Source organism: Wolffia australiana, chromosome 5, assembly GCF_029677425.1.
Source record: "Wolffia australiana isolate 7733 chromosome 5, ASM2967742v1".
NCBI classification, from domain to species: Eukaryota; Viridiplantae; Streptophyta; class Magnoliopsida; order Alismatales; family Araceae; genus Wolffia; species Wolffia australiana.
The window spans coordinates 13,181,038-13,204,643 of NC_135839.1; the positions used below are offsets into that span (position 1 = coordinate 13,181,038).

Here is a 23,606-nt window from a genome sequence, read left to right on the forward strand (position 1 = left end):
AAAATTGTCATATGGCGACAACGTTGACGGCCTGGGCCGGAGGTGGATAGAATTGCCCTTGGCTTTCTGATCCTCTTCATTAGTGATCCAACGTCTGCGATTAAATTGCAGCTGTGGACCCTTATCCATATGGTGCACCACTTCGTCCTCGTCAACCTGCCCGTTTAGCCACCTCATCAACACTTTTCTTTGTGATTTGCCAGGTTGGGTGGCCCCTCATGAAAAAGAATTAATAAAATATTAAATATCGTAAACAGATCAAGCCGTCCGATCTTAAGTAAAATTGGATGGGTGAGATCATGTTCGTCCACCTAAAACAACCCCAAATTGTACGGGCTTTGGGCCGTTTGAAACTCGAAGCCCGATTAAACTTCTCTCATTTCCTAAGATTGCACCCGTTGGGCCGTGATCTATCTTTTTGCTTGGCAGCTCGGTCTGACGCGGAGCTGAAAGAAGCACTGGAGCATAACCCCATATCGACAAGATTTAAATAACGTAAAAGGCTATAAAAATCTCAACCGATTATCTATATTGAAAATAAAACACTTTCCTCTCTTGCGAACTGATGTCGATGGGCATCCACGGGCCGAATGTTGGGCCATTATGTGTCCTCTATGCGGGTGCCTCATGTGCGTTGGTGAGCTAGCGGATGTTTCTCTGTCGGCGGTGCTTGCAAGCCGCTGGCCGGCTTGAGCGATGTGTGCTTGCTGGCTGGTGGCTAGCTTGAGTGCCGTCAGTTCCTCCTTCAGCGAGCCTAGTCACTTAAAGATCATTTTTTACTTTTTTATTTTTATTTTTTTTATTCTTTTATATGTATGTATATACGTTATTCCTATCTCCTTCTTTCTTTTACTTTCTTCTTCAACCTTTATTTCACCGCTGAAACAACATAGATGACATACTAAAATACCATCAATCTCATGGATATTAACAATGTTTTAAACACATTTTTACTAAGAAATTCTTTGAATTGTAAATCATGTAAAAATTCCATTAAAAAATTGTTGTTTTAACACTTTATCTATTTAGTACATGAGATGCAAGTTTTTGTAAATTTGAAGATAATACACTTGATATGATATCCTAAAATGACTTTAAAATTTATATAATTGGATGCCACATTTTGGGTCTATCACCACACAAGGTTATCCACATCCTCCTTCATCTGCCAACAATAGAATCTCACCTCATGTAGTTGAATGATCTTGTCGTCTCCAAAGGTCCACCAAATCCACCCGAGCGAAGCTTCCAATTTTTCCTCAATAAAGTGCGTGGAATGCACAATTGATCTCCATGAAACAAGAAATCATCGTGGAAATGAAAACCCTCCCTCTGTACAAACCCTCAAGGTAAAAAAAAAACTTAATCAACTACATATAGCTCCCGTGCTTGTGCTTGCTATCAAAGGTGAAATATTAGACGAAGAAAACCCACAAGAGTGCATGAGGACTGTACTCTAGCTATTTAGGGGCTTCAGCGCTTGGCGGTAGGTGAACCTGAAAAACTCATGCTTGATTAGGAAGGACTCTCGTATTTGTAATGCTCACACCACTACATGAAATTCAAGATCATACGTTGTCCACTTCTATATTGAATCAGATAACTTCTCATTGTAGGAAACAACAAGATGACCTTGCTACGATAATATTGCGCCAAGCTGCCAACACTAACAACTGAATCATCACAATTAACTTTGAACTGTTTTTGAAAATCAGATGGAGCTAAAAACTAGAGCATAACATAATTTGATTTTCTTAAGAAATATTCTATGCTTCTTCACCCCATAAAAATTTTCCCGTTTTCATGCACTCCTTTATTAGAGCCATGACAACCCTAGAATTGTGAATGAAATATCAATAAAATGAGGGTACTCCATCAAAAATTTACCCCTGATGGATATTGGGAGGAGCTGAAAAATATTTTATTGCATTAATCTTCTCTTCATATACTTTCATTTCATCTCCAATAACCATGTAACCAAAAAAGACTGTGCTTCTAGTCATGAAGCAACACCTTTTGCAATTGACGTACATCTCGTTCTTTTGCGATACATTCAAAACCACGTGCAGATGCACCAAGTGTTAACCCTCAATGATATTATATATTAATCTGTCTTGTAAGAAAACAGCCATAAATTTTCAATAAAAGGTTGTAGAACATGATACACCACTTGCAAAAATGTATTCGATGCGTTTCAGAGCCCAAACGACATAACAAACCACTCATACAATCATGCCATTGTGTTAAATGTAGTCTTCCACTTGTCCCCTTGTTGATCCAAAGTTGATGGTATCCGCTCTTCAAGTTGATCTTGGAGAGCACCTTGGATCCATCATAACATATCAAGCATATGATCGAGTTGCAAGATGGGAAAGACTTATGTAACCATTATTTTGTCAATAACTCAGCTATCAAAGCACATTATGTAGCTTCTATCATCCCTTGGAACCAATTATGCTGGAAAATCACAAGGGCTCATACCCCTCTCTCATGAATTCACTCTTAAACATCTCTTAAACTTGATCCTGAAAATTTTAATTCTCTTTCAGACTCATTCTGTAGTGAGCAAAAATTTGCAAACTTGCTCCTAGGATGGTGTCAATGCAGTGTTATCAAAGGCGTAACTTGAATCCTTATAAACTCAAGCAAGAGATTATGCACATGTTCAGGGGTTACTTGAGAGCTATAAATAACAAATTAAACATCAGAGTTATGATTAATGCTCCAAATAGCTCATTTATATCAATAAGCATCGTCTCTCGCTTTTTCCGGCTAGTAGTAGATCTACTTGTCATGAGATTAAGCATAAATTTCTGGCCATCCTTGAAGAAGGTAAATCAATTAGCTCTACATCTACAGGTTGCATCACAGTCAGACTGCTATGGCCACCCAAGGATGACGTGACATGCATTCACATCAACAACATCACACTGTACTTCATCCGTATATTTGTTTTACCAATAGAAGTGAGTGAGTGAGAGAGATGGAAATAAATAAGGGGGGGAGAGAGATAGTGAGTGTGTGTTAGAGAGAAAGAGTAAGAGAGAGAGAGAGAAAGTGATGTGCGTGAGAGCATATGAGACATTAAGAGAGAGGTAGTGTCGGAGGGTTAGGCACAGATCATCCATCCCATCAACCTCAACTCCATCTACCCTCCATCATAATACAAAGTGATGAGGAAGGTCATTGAACCATTGACGTTGTCGTTCAATTTTAATAAAAAAGTGATAGCAGGGTAATTGAACACTGTTGATGAGGAAGATGACACTTATTTTTAAATTGTGATTATGCTGTCTACAAAATGATCTTCCATTCACTTAGTGATTTCTCCACATTGATCGTTTTGCATTTCATCGTCACAACCATTTCATCGACTGTCCCTTTCAGTCATTCATCTGCGATGAAGAGCTTAATAGACGAAAATCATTGAAATGATGGAGATGATTACCCCCCTCTCTCAAGTTCTATGACTCTTTTTCCCTTTCCCTCTAGCCAACCTGGTACACATCGGGGCTGTTGCTATTGTCAATGCTGCCTCAGTAATCCACATGATCTCTGGACCGCCCCTTTTTTTCCCTCTCGCTCTCTTTTTATCTCCAAATCCATTATTCACTCTCTCTCTCTCTCTCTTGATCTCCTCCTCCATCCGCCTCACTCTCTTTTCCTCAGCACTCTCTCCCTCTCCCAATAATCACTTAGCTTCCCTCTCCATTCATCCATCATTTCCCCAATTTTCAGTCATCAGTCATCCATCATCTTGGTCAAATAGCTGACAATTATTGACGAAAAAGACTTCATACAATCTGTCATTTAATCCCCTCCAACAGACAACAGACTGGGACTAAACTATCAATGATCTATCATTTAAGCCCAGCTTTTAGCTCGGGCAACAGGTAATGTCGTCTCAGACGAATGACCGACTCATGGCAGATAGGGACAATAGTGTTGACCACCCGTCATTTAATCCTAATGGGTAATGCCATCTCGGCCGAATGACTGATGACTAATGACAGACAAAAGTGTAGTCGACCCATCATTTAATCCTTACAAATAATGCCGTCCGTCGAATTACAGATGACTAAAGACGGAAATGACTTCAGAGTTGATCATTTCTGGAGACAGATGATGTTGACGACCTGGTCAACATCAGTCAAGTCACAGTCTCCGTCCATATGTTGACCTGAACCTAGTATAACTATATAAACCGGCTGTTAATACAAATCTGAACGAGAAAAGAGGAGTGTGAGCTAATAATCTTGCTCCCCAAGCAAAGAACAGTCGAGTCAACGCTTGTTCTCGCTCGAGTCGCCGCCATCGCCGGCGATCTCCGCCTGCTCTCCGCCGCCCGCCGGCGGCGCTCCGCCATCTTCGGAAGGCGGCGCCATGGCCGAGCCGATCGCGAGCTGCCCGGCGTAGAGCACGAGGCCGACGGCATTGATCCCGAAGACGAAGGTCGCGAGGTAGCACAACCCGTTGATGATCGTCCTGGAACAATCGACGAATCAAAGATCGATCGAGAGTAGATAATCCGCAGGCTCGCGGAATCAGAGATCGATCAGGAAGGCTGACCTTATCGTGATGGTGATCTGGCGAACGGAGAAGTTATCGGAGATGGTTTGGCGATTCAACGAGGCTTCGATCGTGGTGGCGAATTTGTAGAGGATTAGGGCAAGAACGCCGGCGGCGATTCCGCCGAGGAGCGCCTGCAGAGGCGACGGCGGCTTCCCCGGCGCGACGGAGGCGGTGCTCATCGCCTTCAAGCTCTCCAACGCCTCCTCCTTCAGGTTCGTGCTCGTCGATCCCGTAGACCTAACCCTCTACAAAGGAAATTGGAATCAGGAACGATTCAATCGGTTAAGTAGAACTCGGAGAAATCACCATTTCCTTGGCGCGCTTGGCGCGGCGGCGGAGAGATCGGAAGAGGAAGATGGAGATGGCGCCGGTGAGGAGAACGCTGGCGGAGACCTGGAGAGGGGATGGATCGTCGGTGTCGGCGAAGAGGGAGGAGGACAGCGAAGAAGACGATCGAGGAGGGAGGAGGACGGGTCCCCCTTCCCCTCCTCCTTCCTCCATAGCCGCGAGGTCATCCTCTTTCAAAGCGCAAATCCACCGTCGATTTGGGGGGTTTCCATCAATCCGGAGCTGGCGACGGCGAGGAAGGAGAAAGCTCGAGCTTCCCGGCGGCGATGGCGGCGATCTTTCGAACGGCCGCAAGGCGGAGGCCACCCGCAGCATCTTCGCTCCGAGAGGAAGAAGACGATGCAGTCCCAGGCCGCTTATCCTCTCCAAACTGGGCTCTTTTGGGCCGGCCCACTTCGAATCCATCCAGGTAACATCCAAACCTTTCAATTCCTCGCAGTACCCATCTCCCTCGGCAAACGGAAAAAACCTTCCGTTGGATTGAAACAATCCAAAAGAGTTAAATAAAAAGGAAATAATCGATCTTTTTACATCGTCTGATCTTGCTGTTGTTGTCGTTCTTGCTCCTGTTCTTAACCCCTGTTTTCACTACCTCCCCTTTCATTTATCGCTGTACCTTCTCCATGGGCAAACGGAAAAACCTTCCCTTGGATTGAAACAATCCAAAAGAGTGGAAAAAAAGGAAGAAATAACCGATCTTTTTACATCGTCTGGTCTTGCTGTTGTTGTTGTTGTTCTTGCTCCTGTTCTTTCCCCCCATTTTCACTCCCCCTCCCTTTCAGTTATCGCTTTACCCATCGCCTTGGGCAAACGGAAAAAAACCTTCCCTCGGATTGAAACAATCCAAAAGAGTTAAAAACAAAGGAAATAATTGATCTTTTTACATCGTCTGATCTTGCTATTGTTGTTGTTCTTGTCCTGTTCTTAACCTCCATTTTCACTCCCCCACCTTTCAATTATCGCCATACCCATCTCCTCCGGCAAACGGAAAAACCTTCCCGTGGATCGAAACAATCCCAAAGAGCGGAAAAAAAGAAGGAAATAACTCATTTTATTACGTCGTATGTTCTTGCTCCTGTTCTTTCTCCCCATTTTCACTCCCTCCCTTTCAGTTATCGCCATACCCCTTTCTTTGCGCAAACGGAAAAACCTTCCTTTGATTGAAACAATCCAAAAGAGTGAAAAAAAAGGAAGAAATAACCGATCTTTTTACATCGTCTGAACTTGCTGTTGTTGTTGTTGTTCTTCTTCTTGCTCCTGTTCTTCCCCCCCATTTCAGGCGGCCCCCGCAGCAATAACTGAGGGCTGCATTAACGGCGAGGCTTCTTTAAATCCCCGGGGAGCTGCCATGGACGGGTCTTATGTGCATGGCGCAGTCTCAAGCCGTCGCCGGGGGGAGCAGTAATAGTGGGCATTAATGACAGAGAGAACCGCGGAACTGGGAGAAGCTCGAGAAGGCCGATCATTGATGGGCCGCGGTAAAGGCCGTGGGCCAGGGACAAGTCGTAATTGCGGGCGCACGGGGGAAGATCAGAAGACAAGAGAGAGAAATCGCCCAAGAAAAATATAAAGAAATCCAAGCATCGCCCGGGAAAGCAGAACGGCTGTACGTCTTTTCAGCCGAGAAAAGACCGGAATCTCGCTTCTCTCCCTCCCAAGATCGCCCTTTCTCTCTTCTTTCAAGAGGACAAGGTTGGGGTAGTTTGGGGAAAGATGCAAAACAGTGCCTGCAGCCTACTGCCTGCTGGGGAGGCAGGCAGCCATGGAGTTGCAGAAGAGGACGCGAGGAAAAGAAAGTCGGAGGCTTTTATTTTATCAGATGCCCATCAGAGGATGCTCAGCGCCTGCAGCGGGAAGCGCCCATCTTCTCCGGCCCAGTCAGCACCGCCCTTCTCTCTCTCTCACAGGTAAAGTTTAAAAAAATGACAGATTTAGAGATAGAGATGGATGGATATATGGATAGATAGATAGATAGAGAGAGTGATAACAAGGGCTGCAGGGGGGGGAGCAGGAAGAGCAGGGTAACAGAGCTGCAGTGGTACGGAGGAGGGTGACCGCCACGGGAAAGAGTAGCCCGATTCTTTTGACCTCTCCACCATACCCGATTCTGGGTTATCTGCTTAATCTCTCTCTCTTGCTTTTGCTCCTGTTCTTGCTCTCGCTCTTGATCTTGATCTTGATCTTCTTGGCTTGCCTTTGGATGTGAGTGATGAACGGGATCGACCTCAACGCCGTGGAGGAGGAAGAGGAGAAGGGGGTTTCATCAGTGTGTTTGGAGCTCTGGCATGCTTGCGCTGGCCCGCTCTCTTCTCTTCCTCGCAAGGGCAGCCTTGTTGTTTACTTCCCGCAGGGGCATTTGGCGCAGCTGAAGAGCGAGGGTTTGGAGTCTTTGGAGCCCCTTCCGACGGACTTCCCCGCTCATGTTTTCTGCCGAGTCGTCGACGTCGCTCTCCATGTCTGCTTCTTCTCGAGCTCTCATTCCGTCTTTTTTTTTCTTTTTTTTTTGATTTTTTGCTTCTCTGACAATTAGGGTTTTCGTTGCAGGCCGAGATTGCCACAGACGAGGTCTACGCCCAGCTCTCCCTTGTTCCAGATTGCGGGGTTAGAATCTGATCTGTTTCCCTCGTTCAAATCTGTTGATCTCTGAGAAATGCGTCTAGTTTGCTTTGAAATTTTTGATGCGAAAGAAGAGATCTTTAAAGGGGGTTTGATCTGAATGCGGGGTGTGTTCGATCTGGGCGTGGTTTTATGATTTAGGAGTTTGAGAAGCGAATGCCGGAGGCCGAGGTTGAAGACGATGGGGACGCGGATGACGCCGGTGGAACCCTGAAGTTGTCCGTCACCCGTCATATGTTCTGCAAGACGCTTACTGCGTCCGACACTAGCACGCACGGCGGGTTCTCCGTCCCGCGTAGAGCCGCTGAAGACTGTTTCCCTCCTCTGGTACCCAGATCGAAAGATCAGATCTTTTTGCCTTTCTCTCTGATCCTGTTTTCGGGGCTGATTGTTGATCTTTTTTTTTTGGTTGCTGTCCGTTTCAGGATTATAAGCAGCAGAGGCCTTCTCATGAGCTTGTTGCCAAGGATTTGCACGGTACGAAATGGAGGTTTCGGCATATCTACCGGGGTAGGCACCGCTTTATTTATTGATTTTGTTAGTTAATTTGGCTGATTAGTCGGTGGGTTTCGTTTTTTTGTTCAGGTCAACCTCGCAGGCACTTGCTCACCACGGGATGGAGCGCGTTCGTCAACAAAAAGAAGCTCGTTTCTGGGGACGCTGTGCTCTTCCTAAGGTAGTTTTTGTTTTAATTTTATTTATTATAAAACCCAATTGAGTAATGTATTGGGTGGCATTTATTTTGATCTATTCATCTATTCCGGTAGAGGTAATGACGGGGAACTGAGGCTTGGAATCCGGAGGGCGACTCCTTTAAAGGTTGCTGCTCACGGGCACAACACGAGTCCCATATCGTTTTCGACTGCGGTCAACGCTATTGCCTCAAAGAGTGTCTTCCAAGTTCACTACAACCCGAGGTACTTGGAGAAATCTCTCTTCCAGCCTCCTTTTTGTAGACATTTTACTTGTATACTGTAATGTTTTTTGAAAACCTATTTTCTCTTCGATGAGATTTTTTGTCTTCTCTGCTTATATTTCATTGCCCTGGGAGATGATTCTATTACGACCTCGTGGGCAGTAGAAAGGTTGTCTGGTCATCTAGCCTTGTGGGTTCTCGAATATCGTATCAATGGAAGTGAGGCCTAGGGTTCTCCAGTGGAGGTCTTTCCTCAACAGTACGTGTATCTATTGAATTTTCTTGGAATTGGTTTCTAAGCTTTCAAGTCCATTTTAGCGGGGGTCGCATCATTGGAGTTATTCTAAATAAACTCTTGTACGACTCAACCCGTCTTAATTGTACAATTGTCTCATTTTTGTCCTATTATTTGCACTGGCGATGGATATGATAGTGATGAACGAACCCCGTTCTCTGTACATGAAGTCGCTGAAAACAGTTTGATTATGTCATCTTATTGTACTGCCATCTTTCTTTCGAATCGGCGGATTGAAACAAACCGCTGCCTTTTCGTTTAGCTTTGCTCTCCGAAAGTTGTGACCTTGATTGTCCCTATGATCTGCCAGGACGAGACCCTCTGATTTTATAGTGCCATACGGACTGTTCATGAAGAGCCTTAAGAGCTCAGTTGCCATTGGAATGAGGTTCAAGACCCTTGTGGAAGGGGAAGATTCAGCTGACAGTAGGTTCGTTCCTTCAATTTTATCCGATGAATCAACTATTTGTTCTCTAGTATTCAATTATGGGTTCTCAATTTTATCCTGTGCAGGCTCACCGGAATGATCACCGGCATCTCTGACAAAGATCCTTCCAGGTGGCCCTGCTCAAAATGGAAATGCCTTCGGGTATGTTTGTAATTCATCTCATAAGAAATTTGAATTATATTTCATTTTATCGACTTTCATTTTTGATGAATTGTATTTAACTTTTATCCCGAAATTATCAGGTGAGGTGGGATGATGAGGGTGGAACAGATGGGCAGGATCGGGTGTCTCCGTGGGAGATCGAACCGGCTGGACCAGTCTCAGCACCCAACTGTTCATCCTCGCCAAACCCAAAACGAGCCAAGACTGGCCATCCCAGCCCAGCCAACCCTCATCTCCCTGCCCCCGGTACATATCTCTCTGTCTTTCTCTGCATCTATATTTGGCGCTTCTCTATTTTGCTTAAAACTGTAGTATTTTCTGCACAGGCGGTAACGGGTGCCCCGACTTTGGGGAATCTGCGAGGTTCCAAAAGGTCTTGCAAGGTCAAGAAGTGTTGGGTTTTATCCCCGGCTTCAACAGCAGCCGCCCGATGATGGCGGCAACAAGGAGTGGCGAGAAAGCCGACTCCTACCACCGCATAGCCTTTGGCGAATCCTCGAGGTTCCACAAGGTCTTGCAAGGTCAAGAAATTCTCCCGTCCAAGCAATTGTTTCCCCCGGGCCGCCGGCCTGAGGGCAATTGCCTTGGGTTCAGCCCCGTCTTCGCCGCCAACTGGCCGCCGCCGACGACTCACCTCCCGCCCCCATCCCCGTCTGCGGCGAAAGCCTCGTCACCGTCTTCGGTGCTCATGTTTCACCAGCCACCACCTCAGCAGCCTGCCTTCGCCGACTACTACCCCCGTCAACCGTCGGCCGACTTTCTCGGCATGCAGGTTGAGCCCAGGACAGGCCCAGACTCTCCCCCATCCAGCAATGGCAGCGGCTGCCGCCTCTTCGGGTTCCCCTTGAACGAGACCGCCCCCGATACCTCGCCGCCGCCTCCGCCACCAACCGCGACGAAGACAATGGCCCGAAGTTGCACGACGGTCAGCGCGCTTATCGACCTCTGCACGGTCGCCCCCTTCTCCAGGTCTCCCTGCTTCCTATCTCTGCTCTGACTGGCCACTACTTAGAACCTGACTTACCCGCTGGATTTTTCAGATCATTTTCATTTGTCTTAAGATTCTCTCATCAGATATTTTGCTTCCTTGTTTAATATCTCTCATCAAACAGTTCACCACCCATGTTCTCTCTCTCTCTCTCTCTCTGCTTTTGCTGTTTAACATCTCGTTCGTTGTCCAATTCTGGAAAGATGCTCTCGTCTGGGAGAGCAAGAAAATCTACAGAAATGGACGGCTGGGATTGAACATGGGCTTGGAGACAAAAACAGCTCTAAGCTTTGCCTCTTGGGGGCATTAGAAGCTACCGGGCCCCACGGACGACAATTTAGATTCGCCGTGGGACGGCGCCACGAGGCCCACTTTGCAGCGAGATGACGTCAATGCTGACGTCTGCCAACGACTTAGTGGGGGGCCTACGGTCACGTGGCTTTGACCAGTTTCCCACGAAAGTGAAAATTTGTTTGACTGGGCGAGATGAGATTATCAGAAGAGATAGACATGGGTAAATATCGAAGGAGAGCGATGGATAGACGGAAAGAGAGAGAGATCGGGATAGTGAAAGGAATCGCGTAATCGAGTGAGCTCATCGTGAAGGGTTGCGAGAGCAGAGAAGGGTCCGGCCAACTCAGAGAAACGGGCAAGAGAGAGAGAGACATAGAATGGATTTATTATAGTATAAAACGGTAAATATCGAAAGGACTCGAGTAAAGCTCGGATCAGGAGATATGGGTCGAAAGAGAGAGAGATTTACAAACGGGTAGATTCACAGAGAAGGGGGGACTCGAGTGAAGAAGCGTCGATGATATCATCGTAAAAGGCGTGACAGCGGATAAGATAATCTAGAGAGAGAGAGAGAGAAAGGGGGGGGGGTGTCATTCAATCTTGTTTCCAAGGCGACAGAGACAGCGGAGGAGTTGAAGGCGTGGGTCGAAGAAGACGATGGTGACGGCCAATAGGAACGCGCTGTAGCCGCGTAAGCCGCCACGGCTGACGTCATACGCATGTCCAGCGCCCGCCCAACACGCCACCGCCGGCGTCATCTCCCCGGCCGAGCCGGGCCTGGCCTACAGCCCCGTGACGTCATCCCCGCGGGGATAAAAGCCGAGCTCTCCTCGCGTTTATCTCCCCCATCCCAGCGGAGGAGCGATGCAGGAGGAGAGAGGCATCAAGAGCCTGGTGGAGGAGAACCCCGTTCTGATACTTAGCCGCGCGGGCTGTTGCATGTGCCACGCCGTGAAGCGCCTGCTGCAGGGCCTCGGCGTTAACCCCGTCGTCTGCGAGCTCGCCGACGCCCGCGACGCGGCGGCGCTCATGGCCGAGCTGGCCGCGCCGCCGCCGCAGCTGCCCGCCGTGTTCATCGGCGGCCGCTTCGTCGGCGGCCTCGACCGCCTCATGGCCGTGCACATCTCCGGCGACCTCGTCCCCTCTCTCAAGGCCGCCGGCGCTCTCTGGCTCTGACATCTCCTCACATCTCCGCCGTCCATCTCCCCCCCCCTGATCCAGATCCGACGGCCCCCCTCCCCCCTTTCCTTCGTTTCCCGGTTTTTTCTGTTCTCGACGACGGAGACAAAAGAGACTCCGGCTCCCCGTTTCATGCTTCCTGTCCGCCAATCCGCGAGAACTAGAAAAAAGTCCGGAAAAAAAGCCGCTTTTTAAAAAAAGAATTATCCAAATTATCGTCTTTTCACTGCGTCTCGGCTAGCAAGTCGTCGATCGATGCGTCGATGCCGGATAATGCCGGCCCTGTTGAGAGGAAGTCGAGCTCCGCGAGCAGCTCGTCCATGCCTAACGGGCCCCGTTTGTCTTCGTCGGCCCGCTGGTTCAGCGATAGGAGGAGATCGTCGAGCTCCGCTGCCGCCGCTGTCTCCCCCTCGGGCTCCGGTGTGGCTGCCCGTTCAGTCCCCGTTGGATGGTCTTCCGACGACTCGGGCTCGGGCTGCAGTTTTAGAAACCAATTCTTTCAGTCCTACACTAGGGTAGACATGGTGGTTCTGCTCTGTTCGTTTAACACCAAAATTAGAACATTTGAACAAGATTAGAACAAAATTCGCACAAAAGAACTGCACACGGGTCTGTGCGATCTTCTGTTCGAGTTCATTTTTTTTCTGTTTTGGAAAGCCAAACAGAACTAACAATTCGCACAAAAAGAACCGCCCACATCTAACTGGGGGGTCCGAAAAAAATGTTTCATTAGAACAGTCTTCCAGAGGACTAGTTAATGCCTGAGCAGTTCAAACATGTGGCAGGGGATACTAGAAAACAGTTTAAATTGATACTTAACTATGACCTTCAAACCCCTAGTCGAGAAATATAGATTGATGGATGGATTATATAGATTGGATAGATGGAGTGATTAGATTGATTGATAGATGAATGGATAGATGAAGGGACTGATATATAGAGGGGAGGGTATAATTGACCTCTAAATCATCTTGCATGAAGAGCCGCTCTGCAAGAGTGAGCTTTGAGATCTGGGCCGCCAGACACTGCAAGTCAAGGGAAAGAAGCGGAACCTGTGCCAGTGGTATTGGCATATTCGATTTCGCTGACATTCAATTAATGAAATTATAAGTTTGATTGTTGGTTGCTGATTTAAAAAGAGTTGACCTCGAAAGCTGGTCTACAAGCGCTATCCACGGAAAAGTTATCGTTCCCGCACCATGAAACCAGATTAGTCCCTCTCACCGAAATAATAGAACTTAAATCTGCAAACAGGAGAAAAAAAAACCGGAGCTATAATTAATAGCAAGAGGGATTAATTGAACAACAGCTTGCAGTTTTTGCGACCGAACTAGTCAATACTTTTTATGAATGAAGTAGTTTATTTGTTCTTGAAGCAGTTCAAGCCTAATTCATCACAACATAACCGTCATGTTACAGCAGATCCAGTCGTACAAATAAAGAAGATCCAGAAGATTTTCTCGAGTGTACACCAATCGAAAGAAATCCCTAATACTTGAACATTCTTCCAATCTTTGAACTAGTGGAGATTGAAGAATTCATGCAGACTGGGTTTAAATTATCCTGCTCGAAGCAAGAAAAATTAGTCACCATACCGGGCATAGCTTCCTCGAACAAATCACCCGAAGCCATCGAAGCTTTCGAATCACCACGCCCCCGATCAAGTGTTCTTGAGCGAGCCTCTTCGATCAATCGGCCAAAGTCCGCTCCTTTACTCTTCCTCACCACCGAAACCCTAGTTTCGACTAACTCTGCGCTCTCCGACGCAATCGGACCTCCCTCTTGCTCAATTACCGGTTCATCGTCCTCGTACCGATCCCAATTGGAAGGAAGATCCCGCTGATCTCTCCGCGCCCTCTGATCGCCTTGTTGCGGCGGATTCTTCTGCTGTGAAATGGAATCCTTCTTCTGCTGGATAATCGATTCCTTCTTCTTCTGCAGAGATCGCGCGCTGAGCGTAGACGGCGTGGGATGGTTCCTCTTCCCCTGCAGAGATTGCGATCTCTTCGACTTCGCCGCAGCCTTCGGATCCATTCCCAAATAGAACGAAGAACAGTAGCCCTAGTAAAACCCCATTGTTTTATAAACAGGTAATTGACAAAATTAAAAAAAAAGTATATTTTTTTAATTGAAAAAAAAATTACACCTTGCTGCACTGTGGGTTCCCCAATTTTAGAACAAGTTTTAGTCTTCTGATGCTGGACAGTGGCCTGTGAGGAATTTGACGGCGACGGCGGCGACGGTGATGGCAGAGACGGAGATAATTGTGACATCAGCGACAGTGATGTCGATGACGGTGTGGGCGGTGATGACAATTGATGGGTACCGCAGGCTAGCTGTGGCGGGTGGAGGTGGGGTGACGTGCTTGCTATAGACGAGCCACGTGTAAGTAGGATTATGGCATACACAACTTATAGGGCAGCGGCCCGAATTCAAAATTCACTGTTGTCTACATCAAGGGAGGGATATTTTATAGCCTTTTCTGCGAGGTTTCTTTAAAAGGAACTCTAGATGAAAGAAAATTAAAATGTCCCTTAAGCCTGCCATTCACTAGCTACAACTTAAGAATTCTTTTTTATTTTTTCAAAGAATCATGCTTGTTCCATTCCCAAAATTGCTCACAAATTGGAGTCTTTCCACGCGAATTTCAGTTCTGTTACGGAAAAACCCTCCCAAAAAATAGGAAAACATAGGAAAAAAATGCTTTCTTTATACAAATTGGAGTCCTTTCCACGCGAATTTCAGTTTTGTTAGGGGAAAAACCCTCCCAAAAACCTTCATCTTGAAGGGGTTATGACCGGTAGTTGAGAAAAATAGGGGAAAAAATACTTCCTTCGTGGGTTTTCTGATTTTGCTCGCAAGCTTGAATCTTCCCACGAGAATTTCAATCTCGACAGAAAACCCTACGACCCATGTAGCGAGCGGGAGGAAAAACCAATCTCGAGCTATGCCGCTGCCTCTATCCCAGCCTCAGACTAGCGTCGCGAACAGTCTTCCTCTGTTCTTCCCTCTTTGCGGCAGCCGCCCTCGCAGAATCGGCGTTCATCGATTTGGCCAAGTCCGGAAATTTCTCTCTGTTTCCTCCAAATCGCGCGACCCATCTATTAATTCCGCTTCTACATCCGACGAAGAGCTTCTTCAAGCTCTGATCAGTGCCGAAGGCGCTGAAGATGAACCCAAGAGCCACCTCCCTGCGGTGAGAACCTACGAGAACGACCTCGCCCGTTTCTCCTTAATCGGGGCCGTTGATCTTGATCAAGCCCTCATCGCCGCTGCTGCCGACGGCGGAGATACGGCCAGGGAGCACCTCTCCTCCGGCCTGTCCACCATGGTCATCGAAACTCTGTACCCTGGCTCAAACCCTCGAAGCACGGTGGCCACTAGGCTGGTGGGTCTCTTTTTTTCTCTCGAATTTTTGTCTATGTTCTTGAGTAATTTGATATTTATTCTTGTTCAACAGTTTTTGCCGTCCAGAGAGGTTAAGGAGAAGGCCAGACAGATTAAACTTCGTCTCTCTGAAGACGTTTTCTCCGGCACTACAAGCAGGAATATTCTCGCCATGACTTTTAGGCAAGTAATGATTCATCGTGTTCTAAGTTTTGAGTTGGAGTTGTTCGCTCCCGGAGTTCAGAGGAACATGGAAGATCTCTCCACGCCGAGAGAGGTCAGCTCTGCTTTAATTTCAATTTTCTCCTTTTTTTTGTGATTTCTTTCTCTATTCTATTGATTGACATGCTGTTTTGGGGCCCAGATTTCCAGTGAGATTTCTTTAAGCTCTGAAAATCTGTCGGCGATCGTCGCTCTTGCGGAGGCTATTTGTTCTTGTGCGCTTGACAGCACCAAAAGCAGATACATTCAGAATAAAAATGGGGAAAGTGCGAGTGTGTTTTCGGGTTGGTTTCAGAAGCCCAGAGTTTATACCTCTTCAGATTCGATGGTTTGTGTTTATGCAATTCCTGAGGATGAGATCATCAAGACTGGGCAGCAAAATCAAGTTGATTTTATTGCAGCGAAAGCGAAATCAGCAGGAGAGATGGGAAAGAAGATGCAGAATTGGTGGGGACAGCCAACATATTCTCGGCTGTGCAAGATCGGTGGGCCTGCACTTTGTGAGTGGGCAAATGAGTATGTTCCTGCGTACAGGCTTCAAATTAATGGTGAAAAACTCGGGGATGTGAAGCTCAGAGGCTGGGAAAAGTTAGCTGAAGATAAGTGGGAGGTTCCTCTTACCCATTTCCAAATGGTAAGTATTTTTTTATTTTACTTCGGAATGTTCTTGTTTTTCATGTTATCATTTGACCTGGCATGGCAGGTTGAACTGGCAGACATCCTTGATATGTTCTTCGAAGATCAGTATACACTTCCTACCAAACAGCTTTCGTCTGGTCTGATTGCTCCACTTTCGGGAGGCAACAAGAACGAGGTACTTACCTGTAATCTGTTGAACTTAATAATTTTGGTCATTGGAAGATACGGATTTGGCAGTTAATGGCGATTTCCTCATCACCATCTGTTATTTTGTCTGGACAAAGGAAGATGACGATATCAGATGAGATGACTGTGCTATGGTTTGGGGATTGGATCGAATCAGAGTGGATTGCTTCTTGGTTGGTCGATTGATTAGAATGATCCATCAATCCATGTGGCAATCAGACCGAATGGTTCAATTGGTTGTATTTGGTATATCTTGATCAAACTCATGGGAATGGGCCAAACCACTTCGTAGGACAGATCTGCAATGGATTGGATATCAGATCAAATGGATCAATTTGATCGATTGGCTGACCCATGACGCCAAAGGGCCCTGTTCATGCAACCATAGGGGGCATGGAAAATGGTGAGTTTGATGGCAGTCTGTCCAGACGATTGATTATCCAGGATGATGGCTTATCAGACTGTCTGTGATATGCCGATGGATCTACTAGGGCCAATTGGGATACTCAATTGATTAATTGGGTCCGATTGTGGACTGGATATTTTGTGGACCCAACATCTAAGAACTTGATTGGCTGCTGCCTGAATTGCCAATCCGATCGATAAGGTCAAATCTCTGAATCATAGGATAAGATAAGATAAGTTATCATGGAATCCTCATCGCCATCGCCCATAATTATTTCTAAGATAAGCCGAATCCTCTTGCAATGTCGCTACATTTTGTGTGCTTATTTTCATGCACAATCATTATACTTTAACTTATACGAATTCACTGATACAATGTCCAAAATCCCCATCTATGGCAGGGAAAATTTTCTTGGAAATTGGCGTCTGCAATTCTACTTGGCGGCTGCCTTCTCGTTTCTCTTAGAATCATGGCCCAAATAAGCCCACAAAGTTTCTTCAAGGCAAAAACACCTCTGGTCCCAGCAGCATCAATATCTGGGACTCCATTCGAACACCCTTCAATTATATACAGTGACGAGGCACATATTCCATGCTATACTTTTATCCCTCTGTCATTTTGATTTATTTAATGGTTTTCTTTTTTTCTAAGCATTGATTTTGTGCAGTCTGATGATCTATGCCTCTCTGTTGTTCGGAGAGTTCAAGTTGCTCTTGGCCGGCCTGAAGCCATATCAGTGGACAAGGACATCGGAGTGTGGGCTGGAGAACTTCCGACATGTCTGAGAAAATCAACAATTGCAGAGTCTGTAGTTGAAGTCGTAGAGAGAGAAGAATCGTTAATATTTGATCCATCTCTATCCCAGAACAGCGAGGAAACAAACCCAGCCCAGGATATTGCCAGTTATCAGGTAATTTAGTTGATCATTTTATATTTTTCTGAATTTATGCAGAATTATTGCATTTATCTTCTACCTCATTCGACCCCTTTTCTATAGTTTTGCTTATTTTTCATTTTTTCTGCGTGCGAGTAGGTTGTTCTATCGAGGGAGGGCACGATACTCGGCTTTCAGCCCACGAGTCGGACTGCTGTTCCTCACTGGGCTTCCAATCCACTAGCAGCGGCTCTCCACAGAGGAAAAAAACTTTCTCCAGGTGAATAGGATTAGAACTTTTAATATTATTAAAATATAGACCGATGGAACCTTTCATATTTATTTATCTCTGATGGTTATTTTGTTACTAGGCATTCTAGAGCCAACAGCTAAAATACCTCGGCCACAGGAGGTTGTGGTTGTTGAGCTCTTGCTGTCAGTAAACCCTGATTCCTGGTTTATCTTATCAAGGCCAACTCAACAGCCTACTGTTTAGTGAGGTTATGAGGTTAGCTTCCTTCTCATTTCCTTAAGTTTCCAAAGATTAGATGATTGCTTTTCAATGAAATATTTTTTTCTGAAAGAGTTTTAAATTTTCCTGTATCGTAGGTTGCAAGTTGAGTGACCATTTTTCGGAAGGAATCAGCAACATGTCCATGATTCTGTACAGTTGCAGATATCTGCTTCCATTTTTGACTGTCAATTCTTGAACTCTTCGTTCCCCAGTAAGTTTTGCGAGCAAGGAGGTATCTTGATAGCCCTTAGAAAATTGAAAAGCTCTGATGCTTCTGTGTTCATGCAATTCATTGGATATTACCTGCTGTTCCTTGTTATGTAGCCCTATCTGAAGAATGGCAATCTATTAAAAGGAATCTATTAAAAGAGTGACAGTTTCTCATCTCAATCAAAACTTCTTTGCCTTGATAGGATCTCAATTCAATATTCCATCATTAAGTTTCAAGCGCAATCTCCTTCAATAAGATGTTCACTTCATCAAACGTATATTGTTATTGTGATGATCCGCATCTCTTATCGGTGCCAAAAATAGTCATCTAATCCCTACATACACCATCAGTTTGATGCTTCCGGACCCTTGATCTCGATTCAACAACCACAAAAACGACAATAATATCAGATCTCAACAACTTAATAGGATAGTCTATGGAGAGGTCATGATTTTGAATGAATGAAGTCAAACCAACTCAAAACTCAAGATCAAATAATATTCAAATTTGCTTTAACGGATTTCCAACGCAATCAGTTGGCGTTTCTTCAATGATATTACGATAGTGGTTACTAAATATTTTATTTTTGACGAAGACTCAGATGGACAGCAATTTGTTTCCAGGAATAACAAAAACAATTCAATACTTTTAATAGCATAAATTCTATAGTATATTTAGTAATAATATCAGAATGCTTTCAGATTACAGGATATGGATTCGCCTAGTATTCACCTGGAATAGAATTCACCTACTGAAGATATAAGACATCCAAGTAGGATCTGGCCAATGATAATGTGGATGTAGTGGGCCTTGTATAAGACATCCAAGTCATTGTTGTTCAATCCTTTTGTCCTGTTTCCTACCTACTCCCTGAATGACCTAGCCAATTAGAGATTGACATCATATCATCCAAAATTATTAAGTAGTATAATATTCATCTTCGTGCATATCATCATCATGGCATTCATTATATCTAGATTGCATAAATCATAATTCAAAATTAGTGACTTTTAGATATTGTAGAATCCTTTTTTTTCTAAAGATAATGAATAGTATGATTGAAGGGAAAATATTTGACCATTATTATTTTAACCATATTCATGAATGTTCATAGTTTTTAGTTGTAGGTCGAAAATCAGAGTGAGGATAATGAATGTTAGAATATGAATACCATAATATTGAAAAAATATTTTCTATAATTTTCTTAAAATTGGAATTTCTGATCTTGATAAAAATGTTGATCATTATAACACCTTTCAGGAAACGAGCGTTGATGTTAGATTCTACCATAATTATTATGCTTTCATTTCATATTCATGATTTTTAGTTTAAAATTTAATACACAATATCAAGTGTAAAGTATCAAAATAAAAATGAAATAATTCATCTACTTGGCACTTCCTTTACCCTCATTTGTTTATGTTATGTACTTTCCAAAATTAGTTCAAGAAAGTAAACAAATGAAAAATATGTTGTTAGCGTTTGAAATTATCAAGTATTGTTTTGATACTTTACATGAAAATTGTATGATTAGAAAGGATATGGACGTCAGAGAGGAAAGTTTCCAAAAAAAAATTGAATTTAACTTCAACTAGAAAGATGAAATAAAGTAGTAAGGAAGAAATGTTTCTAAACAATATTTTTAGGATTTCTAGAATTTGATTTGATATTTTTAATATTTTAGTTATTCATAAAGACGAGAAATGTACATGACATATTTTACTAATTTAATTTAATGTAATTTTATGCATAAATAAAATTACCATCGATGGTTGGTAATGAGCCGAGCCAGAGCATCTGCAGCCATGCGCAGAGTTTGGACCGAATCGGCCATCAAGGGGAAGAGTCCTTTAGTTATACAATATTTGGCTTAGTCTGAAGATAGTCCTAAGATCACAACAATAAGCAAAGCGGATAGTGCCATTTTGAACAGAGATAGACAAAGATTGAACAAAGAAAAAAACGTGATGCAAAATTGTATAATAAATTTTATGAAAATTTGAGAAGAGAGTAGAGATATTGGATTTAATTTTTAAACAGTAACATTCAGCATTCGAGAGAAAAAAAAAATAAAGTAAAGTGCAGAGAAGAAATGTTGAACTTTTTGGGGAAACTTATTCTTAAGTAACTCGAGACTTATCTAAAAATATAAGCTATTGATGTTGATCATAAACATGATAGAAAAACTTATACATTTTAATTACTATTTTTGAATGAATTGAAATGCTTTTGATCACAAAGATCTTCCAAGGGTATATGTGTGCCACATATGGCTTGGTCTTTTGGAAAATAACTAGAAGGAAATCAAATGATGAGAATAAGTTTGGATAATAATTTTACGATCAAGGGAAATTGGACTCCAGATGCAAGCTATCCTTATCATTTTTTTGAGGGCTGAACTTTCAAGGTAGTTTTTTCATAACTTTTCAGTCTCTCTAAATTGATCCAACTGTATAGCTAAAGAGAAGGTAAGAAAGATAAACTGACCCCAAAATTTTAGCCCAATATTATGGCTGAATCTCTAGATACTATATAAATAATTTGGCATAATGTCAGCCTTTCTATCTTCTTGATCTCTCCATGCAGATGCCCTCAAGATCAGATTCGATGCCCTGATTTGTCCTCACCCCTTTTTCATTTTACATATTTTTCCAATGATGTTTTCAAAAGGAATATTTTTATAAATATAATCATTTAATCAGTGAACTCATGATTGGCATTGTTGCCAATCGTGAGACACCACATAGGTTACTTTCTATCTTTTATCAAGCTGGATTCTGTCATGTGTACATGCATGTGTCAGGTGTCAGAAAACATTCAATGGTCAAAATTTCTTCTATATTTCATTGGCCAATGTGTAAACACTATCTAATCACAATGGGTGCAATAAAAGTCTCGCCTTTTTTCGTTGAATGACATGTCCATTGGCGACAAGGTTTCTGGATTTTCTCATACCACTTGTTCGTGCACAATTCTGATTCATGATAAGACTCATGAATGAACCATTATACTTTTCAAAATGAGAATTTCATAATGGTTTGTGCCCAAATTGATTGTCAATGCAATTAATATTAGAAAATTTGAGGATTGAGACTGTGACATATGCAAAGAGAGAATGTAATTAAATACCAACAATAACAAGACCTTTATTGTAGATAAATATTTTATTCCACATTAAATTAATTCTCAATGAATTAAAAGTCATCAAAATATCAAAAAACACCAAGAAATCCAAAAAATAATGTCCTTGATAGTCCTATAAAATATTTTGGGACATGTAAATAATTTAAACTCATTAACATATGAAAAATACCAAGGAATAGGCAGAATTTTAGAATTATTTGAAATAATTTAAAAATGATAAGATGTACATATTCTCATTATCAACACGTGTTACAAATTTTATGGAAAATCAATATTTATGGAATATTTGAAATTACAGGTAGAAGACACAAAATATTGTATTTTATTATGGTTTTATACCTAAGATAGAGGGAGCGGATTAGATATATAATTATTCTGATAGTTTTCTAAATATATTCTTAGATGATCTTTTGAGGTTAGGGACAATCCACACTTCTGTTTGGGGGATATCCATTCCTAGGGTTCAATAAAGACCAATCCTGAGGTCAAAGCCCCCTGAGAAAATGCTTAGAAATAGGGCAATAAAAGGATACAAAATAAAAGAAAAGTAGGTGAAGAACTCATGCCTCCTCATGCCCCTTAGCTGTGTCAAATGCACATCTCTTCCACCTTCTCTTCTTCAGATCACTCGGCTTACTTCACTTGGCCCCTTGAACCGTTGTAGGACCAGGATTCTGTTGGGTTCTAGAGGCCTTGACATGGATGAACAAATGGAAAATGATACACAGTGGAAGACATTTGCGAATCAAATGACATCATTAAAACCATGAACGAAGTACCTTTGCACAGATCATATCTGTGATTTTTTGGATCCCAAAGCCAGATGAGTCGAGCTGCTCAAGTGTGCAGCCTCTAGATGTATCCACGCGATCCTCAACACGTCGAATATCCTCCTTCTCATTGATGAGTCCCGTTTTATCTCCGTTGTCATCATTGCGTCGTTCCAATCACATCGGGCATGGAGAGGGGTGTAAGGAGAGTGGAGAAGAAGGAGAAAACCCCTGAACAATTCTGACCTGGGTGAATTTCATTCAGGGCCTTCCCCTATTCATACTAAGTGGGTGTTTTTCATAAAAACCCTCAAAATTTAAGTATTAGTCTAGTTAATGACCCTCTAGGCCCATGTCCAAAAGACCATTTGCGTGTGACCCTCTAGGCCCATGTATCAGTCTAGTTAATGACTCCAATGGCCCAATAACCTCTATTGGCCTTCCAAATTAATTAACTATATCATCATATATATTAATTAATATCGAATCAATTTAACCCAATTGATAGGTCAAGTCTCCAACACGTGGGGTGCCAAGCTACACCTCGTGTTCTAGAAGATACAAAGGAGTGTGTATCGACTCACTTCATGGAACCTGTTCGCCATCGATCACCATGTATGTATAATCTCTCATCCACTTGATGCTCCTTGGATGACTTAGGGTATGGTCAATTGTCAAACCCTAATCGGTCCTCCGAGTTAGTACTGATGCATTTGGAAATCATAGGTCTTCTCCGACATTTCACTGCCTTAGCCAAGGACTTCATTGCATCATCTTCCTTGAACTGTCACCTCTTATACCGAGGGTAGACGATCCCATCTTGTCCACTCAATTATCTTCGTGAACTTTTTGATGCACCCGAACTAAGATCGTTTGGAATCCCATGATTAGAGACTCTTTGGCCATAGTCAAAGTACACCCATTCGTCCACAAGACATCTTTGGTATCTCAGGTCTAAGGACCACTTACACAACTGTGATATGAATCAACCTGATTGGTAGTTTGGTATAATTCCATTCATTGATTCGTATGGATCAATTCAGTGAACTCTTTCCACTAAAGGTCACCCACTATCTATCCTTAGTGTCTCCACACTAATGGCCACGGGACCGGCCATACTCATCATATGAGTGAGGCTAGATAGTGCTATTCTAGCCGGATACTTAGATGTCCTTCTCGGGTATCCTTCGAATAGGAATGTTTAGAACACATGCTTAAAGACTAGTGATCTCCGTATTACGATCTCATCATAATTCACTTAGTCCGGTCATGTATTCATGGACTTCTTTATAAGCATCACACATGCACTATAATGAATATGTTCTATTAATTAACATGGAACGAGATGTGGAATGTGTGATTGGCTTGCCGGCCACATATATTTCCATCAGATTCTACAACCTCGGTGTCAACCATGCAAGTTACTGAAGTGGCC

The 23,606-nt window shown here is 43.6% G+C and overlaps 5 protein-coding genes and 1 long non-coding RNA gene across 6 annotated transcripts; 3 read left to right on the plus strand and 3 right to left on the minus strand.

Annotated features, from left to right (window-relative positions):
• Window positions 1–1,455: 1,455 nt before the first annotated feature.
• On the minus strand, window positions 1,456–6,185 carry LOC144703267 (uncharacterized). Its single transcript, XR_013581513.1, has 3 exons — window positions 6,134–6,185; window positions 1,575–1,657; window positions 1,456–1,496 (listed from the first exon to the last, which is right to left on the minus strand). It is a non-coding gene; the product is annotated as an uncharacterized LOC144703267 (long non-coding RNA).
• Window positions 4,008–5,340, minus strand: LOC144703265 (uncharacterized). Its single transcript, XM_078575393.1, has 3 exons — window positions 4,879–5,340; window positions 4,570–4,817; window positions 4,008–4,485 (listed from the first exon to the last, which is right to left on the minus strand). Exons 1-3 carry the CDS (start codon window positions 5,323–5,325, stop codon window positions 4,284–4,286), a joined length of 897 nt encoding a protein of 298 aa, XP_078431519.1. The 5' UTR covers window positions 5,326–5,340; the 3' UTR covers window positions 4,008–4,283.
• Window positions 6,186–6,679: 494 nt separating the features above from the next.
• LOC144703264 (auxin response factor 3-like) lies at window positions 6,680–10,476 on the plus strand. The gene is made up of 11 exons (XM_078575392.1): window positions 6,680–6,827; window positions 6,920–7,375; window positions 7,465–7,521; window positions 7,678–7,863; window positions 7,962–8,046; window positions 8,122–8,212; window positions 8,304–8,453; window positions 9,058–9,177; window positions 9,261–9,336; window positions 9,438–9,603; window positions 9,684–10,476. The coding sequence occupies exons 2-11, from the start codon at window positions 7,130–7,132 to the stop codon at window positions 10,352–10,354; spliced, it is 1,848 nt and encodes a 615-aa protein (XP_078431518.1). The 5' UTR covers window positions 6,680–6,827; window positions 6,920–7,129; the 3' UTR covers window positions 10,355–10,476.
• Window positions 10,477–11,458: 982 nt separating this feature from the next.
• GRX480 (Thioredoxin superfamily protein) lies at window positions 11,459–12,049 on the plus strand. The gene has a single exon (XM_078575395.1). It carries the CDS (start codon window positions 11,504–11,506, stop codon window positions 11,813–11,815), a length of 312 nt encoding a protein of 103 aa, XP_078431521.1. The 5' UTR covers window positions 11,459–11,503; the 3' UTR covers window positions 11,816–12,049.
• Window positions 11,990–13,879, minus strand: LOC144703268 (phosphorelay protein). Its single transcript, XM_078575394.1, has 4 exons — window positions 13,414–13,879; window positions 12,965–13,062; window positions 12,778–12,870; window positions 11,990–12,293 (listed from the first exon to the last, which is right to left on the minus strand). Exons 1-4 carry the CDS (start codon window positions 13,850–13,852, stop codon window positions 12,042–12,044), a joined length of 882 nt encoding a protein of 293 aa, XP_078431520.1. The 5' UTR covers window positions 13,853–13,879; the 3' UTR covers window positions 11,990–12,041.
• A 747-nt stretch (window positions 13,880–14,626) lies between these two features.
• LOC144703331 (deneddylase) lies at window positions 14,627–18,414 on the plus strand. Its single transcript, XM_078575479.1, has 9 exons — window positions 14,627–15,206; window positions 15,279–15,482; window positions 15,570–16,061; window positions 16,131–16,241; window positions 17,059–17,238; window positions 17,326–17,568; window positions 17,692–17,812; window positions 17,904–18,040; window positions 18,142–18,414. The coding sequence occupies exons 1-8, from the start codon at window positions 14,766–14,768 to the stop codon at window positions 18,026–18,028; spliced, it is 1,917 nt and encodes a 638-aa protein (XP_078431605.1). The 5' UTR covers window positions 14,627–14,765; the 3' UTR covers window positions 18,029–18,040; window positions 18,142–18,414.
• Window positions 18,415–23,606: the final 5,192 nt, after the last annotated feature.

Coding starts and splice junctions, on each gene's coding strand:
- LOC144703265 (XM_078575393.1), bottom strand. CDS start 5,325: ATGGATTCGAAGTGGGCCGGCCCAAAAGAGCCCAGTTTGGAGAGGATA. Junction 4,818..4,878: donor CCAAGCGCGCCAAGGAAATG/GTGATTTCTCCG, acceptor TTTCCTTTGTAG/AGGGTTAGGTCTACGGGATC. Junction 4,486..4,569: donor CAGATCACCATCACGATAAG/GTCAGCCTTCCT, acceptor CGATTGTTCCAG/GACGATCATCAACGGGTTGT.
- LOC144703264 (XM_078575392.1), top strand. CDS start 7,130: ATGAACGGGATCGACCTCAACGCCGTGGAGGAGGAAGAGGAGAAGGGG. Junction 7,376..7,464: donor TCGTCGACGTCGCTCTCCAT/GTCTGCTTCTTC, acceptor TTTTCGTTGCAG/GCCGAGATTGCCACAGACGA. Junction 7,522..7,677: donor CCCTTGTTCCAGATTGCGGG/GTTAGAATCTGA, acceptor TTTATGATTTAG/GAGTTTGAGAAGCGAATGCC.
- GRX480 (XM_078575395.1), top strand. CDS start 11,504: ATGCAGGAGGAGAGAGGCATCAAGAGCCTGGTGGAGGAGAACCCCGTT.
- LOC144703268 (XM_078575394.1), bottom strand. CDS start 13,852: ATGGATCCGAAGGCTGCGGCGAAGTCGAAGAGATCGCAATCTCTGCAG. Junction 13,063..13,413: donor GTTCGAGGAAGCTATGCCCG/GTATGGTGACTA, acceptor TCCTGTTTGCAG/ATTTAAGTTCTATTATTTCG. Junction 12,871..12,964: donor CTTGTAGACCAGCTTTCGAG/GTCAACTCTTTT, acceptor CCACTGGCACAG/GTTCCGCTTCTTTCCCTTGA.
- LOC144703331 (XM_078575479.1), top strand. CDS start 14,766: ATGCCGCTGCCTCTATCCCAGCCTCAGACTAGCGTCGCGAACAGTCTT. Junction 15,483..15,569: donor ATCTCTCCACGCCGAGAGAG/GTCAGCTCTGCT, acceptor TTTGGGGCCCAG/ATTTCCAGTGAGATTTCTTT. Junction 16,242..17,058: donor CGGGAGGCAACAAGAACGAG/GTACTTACCTGT, acceptor CATCTATGGCAG/GGAAAATTTTCTTGGAAATT.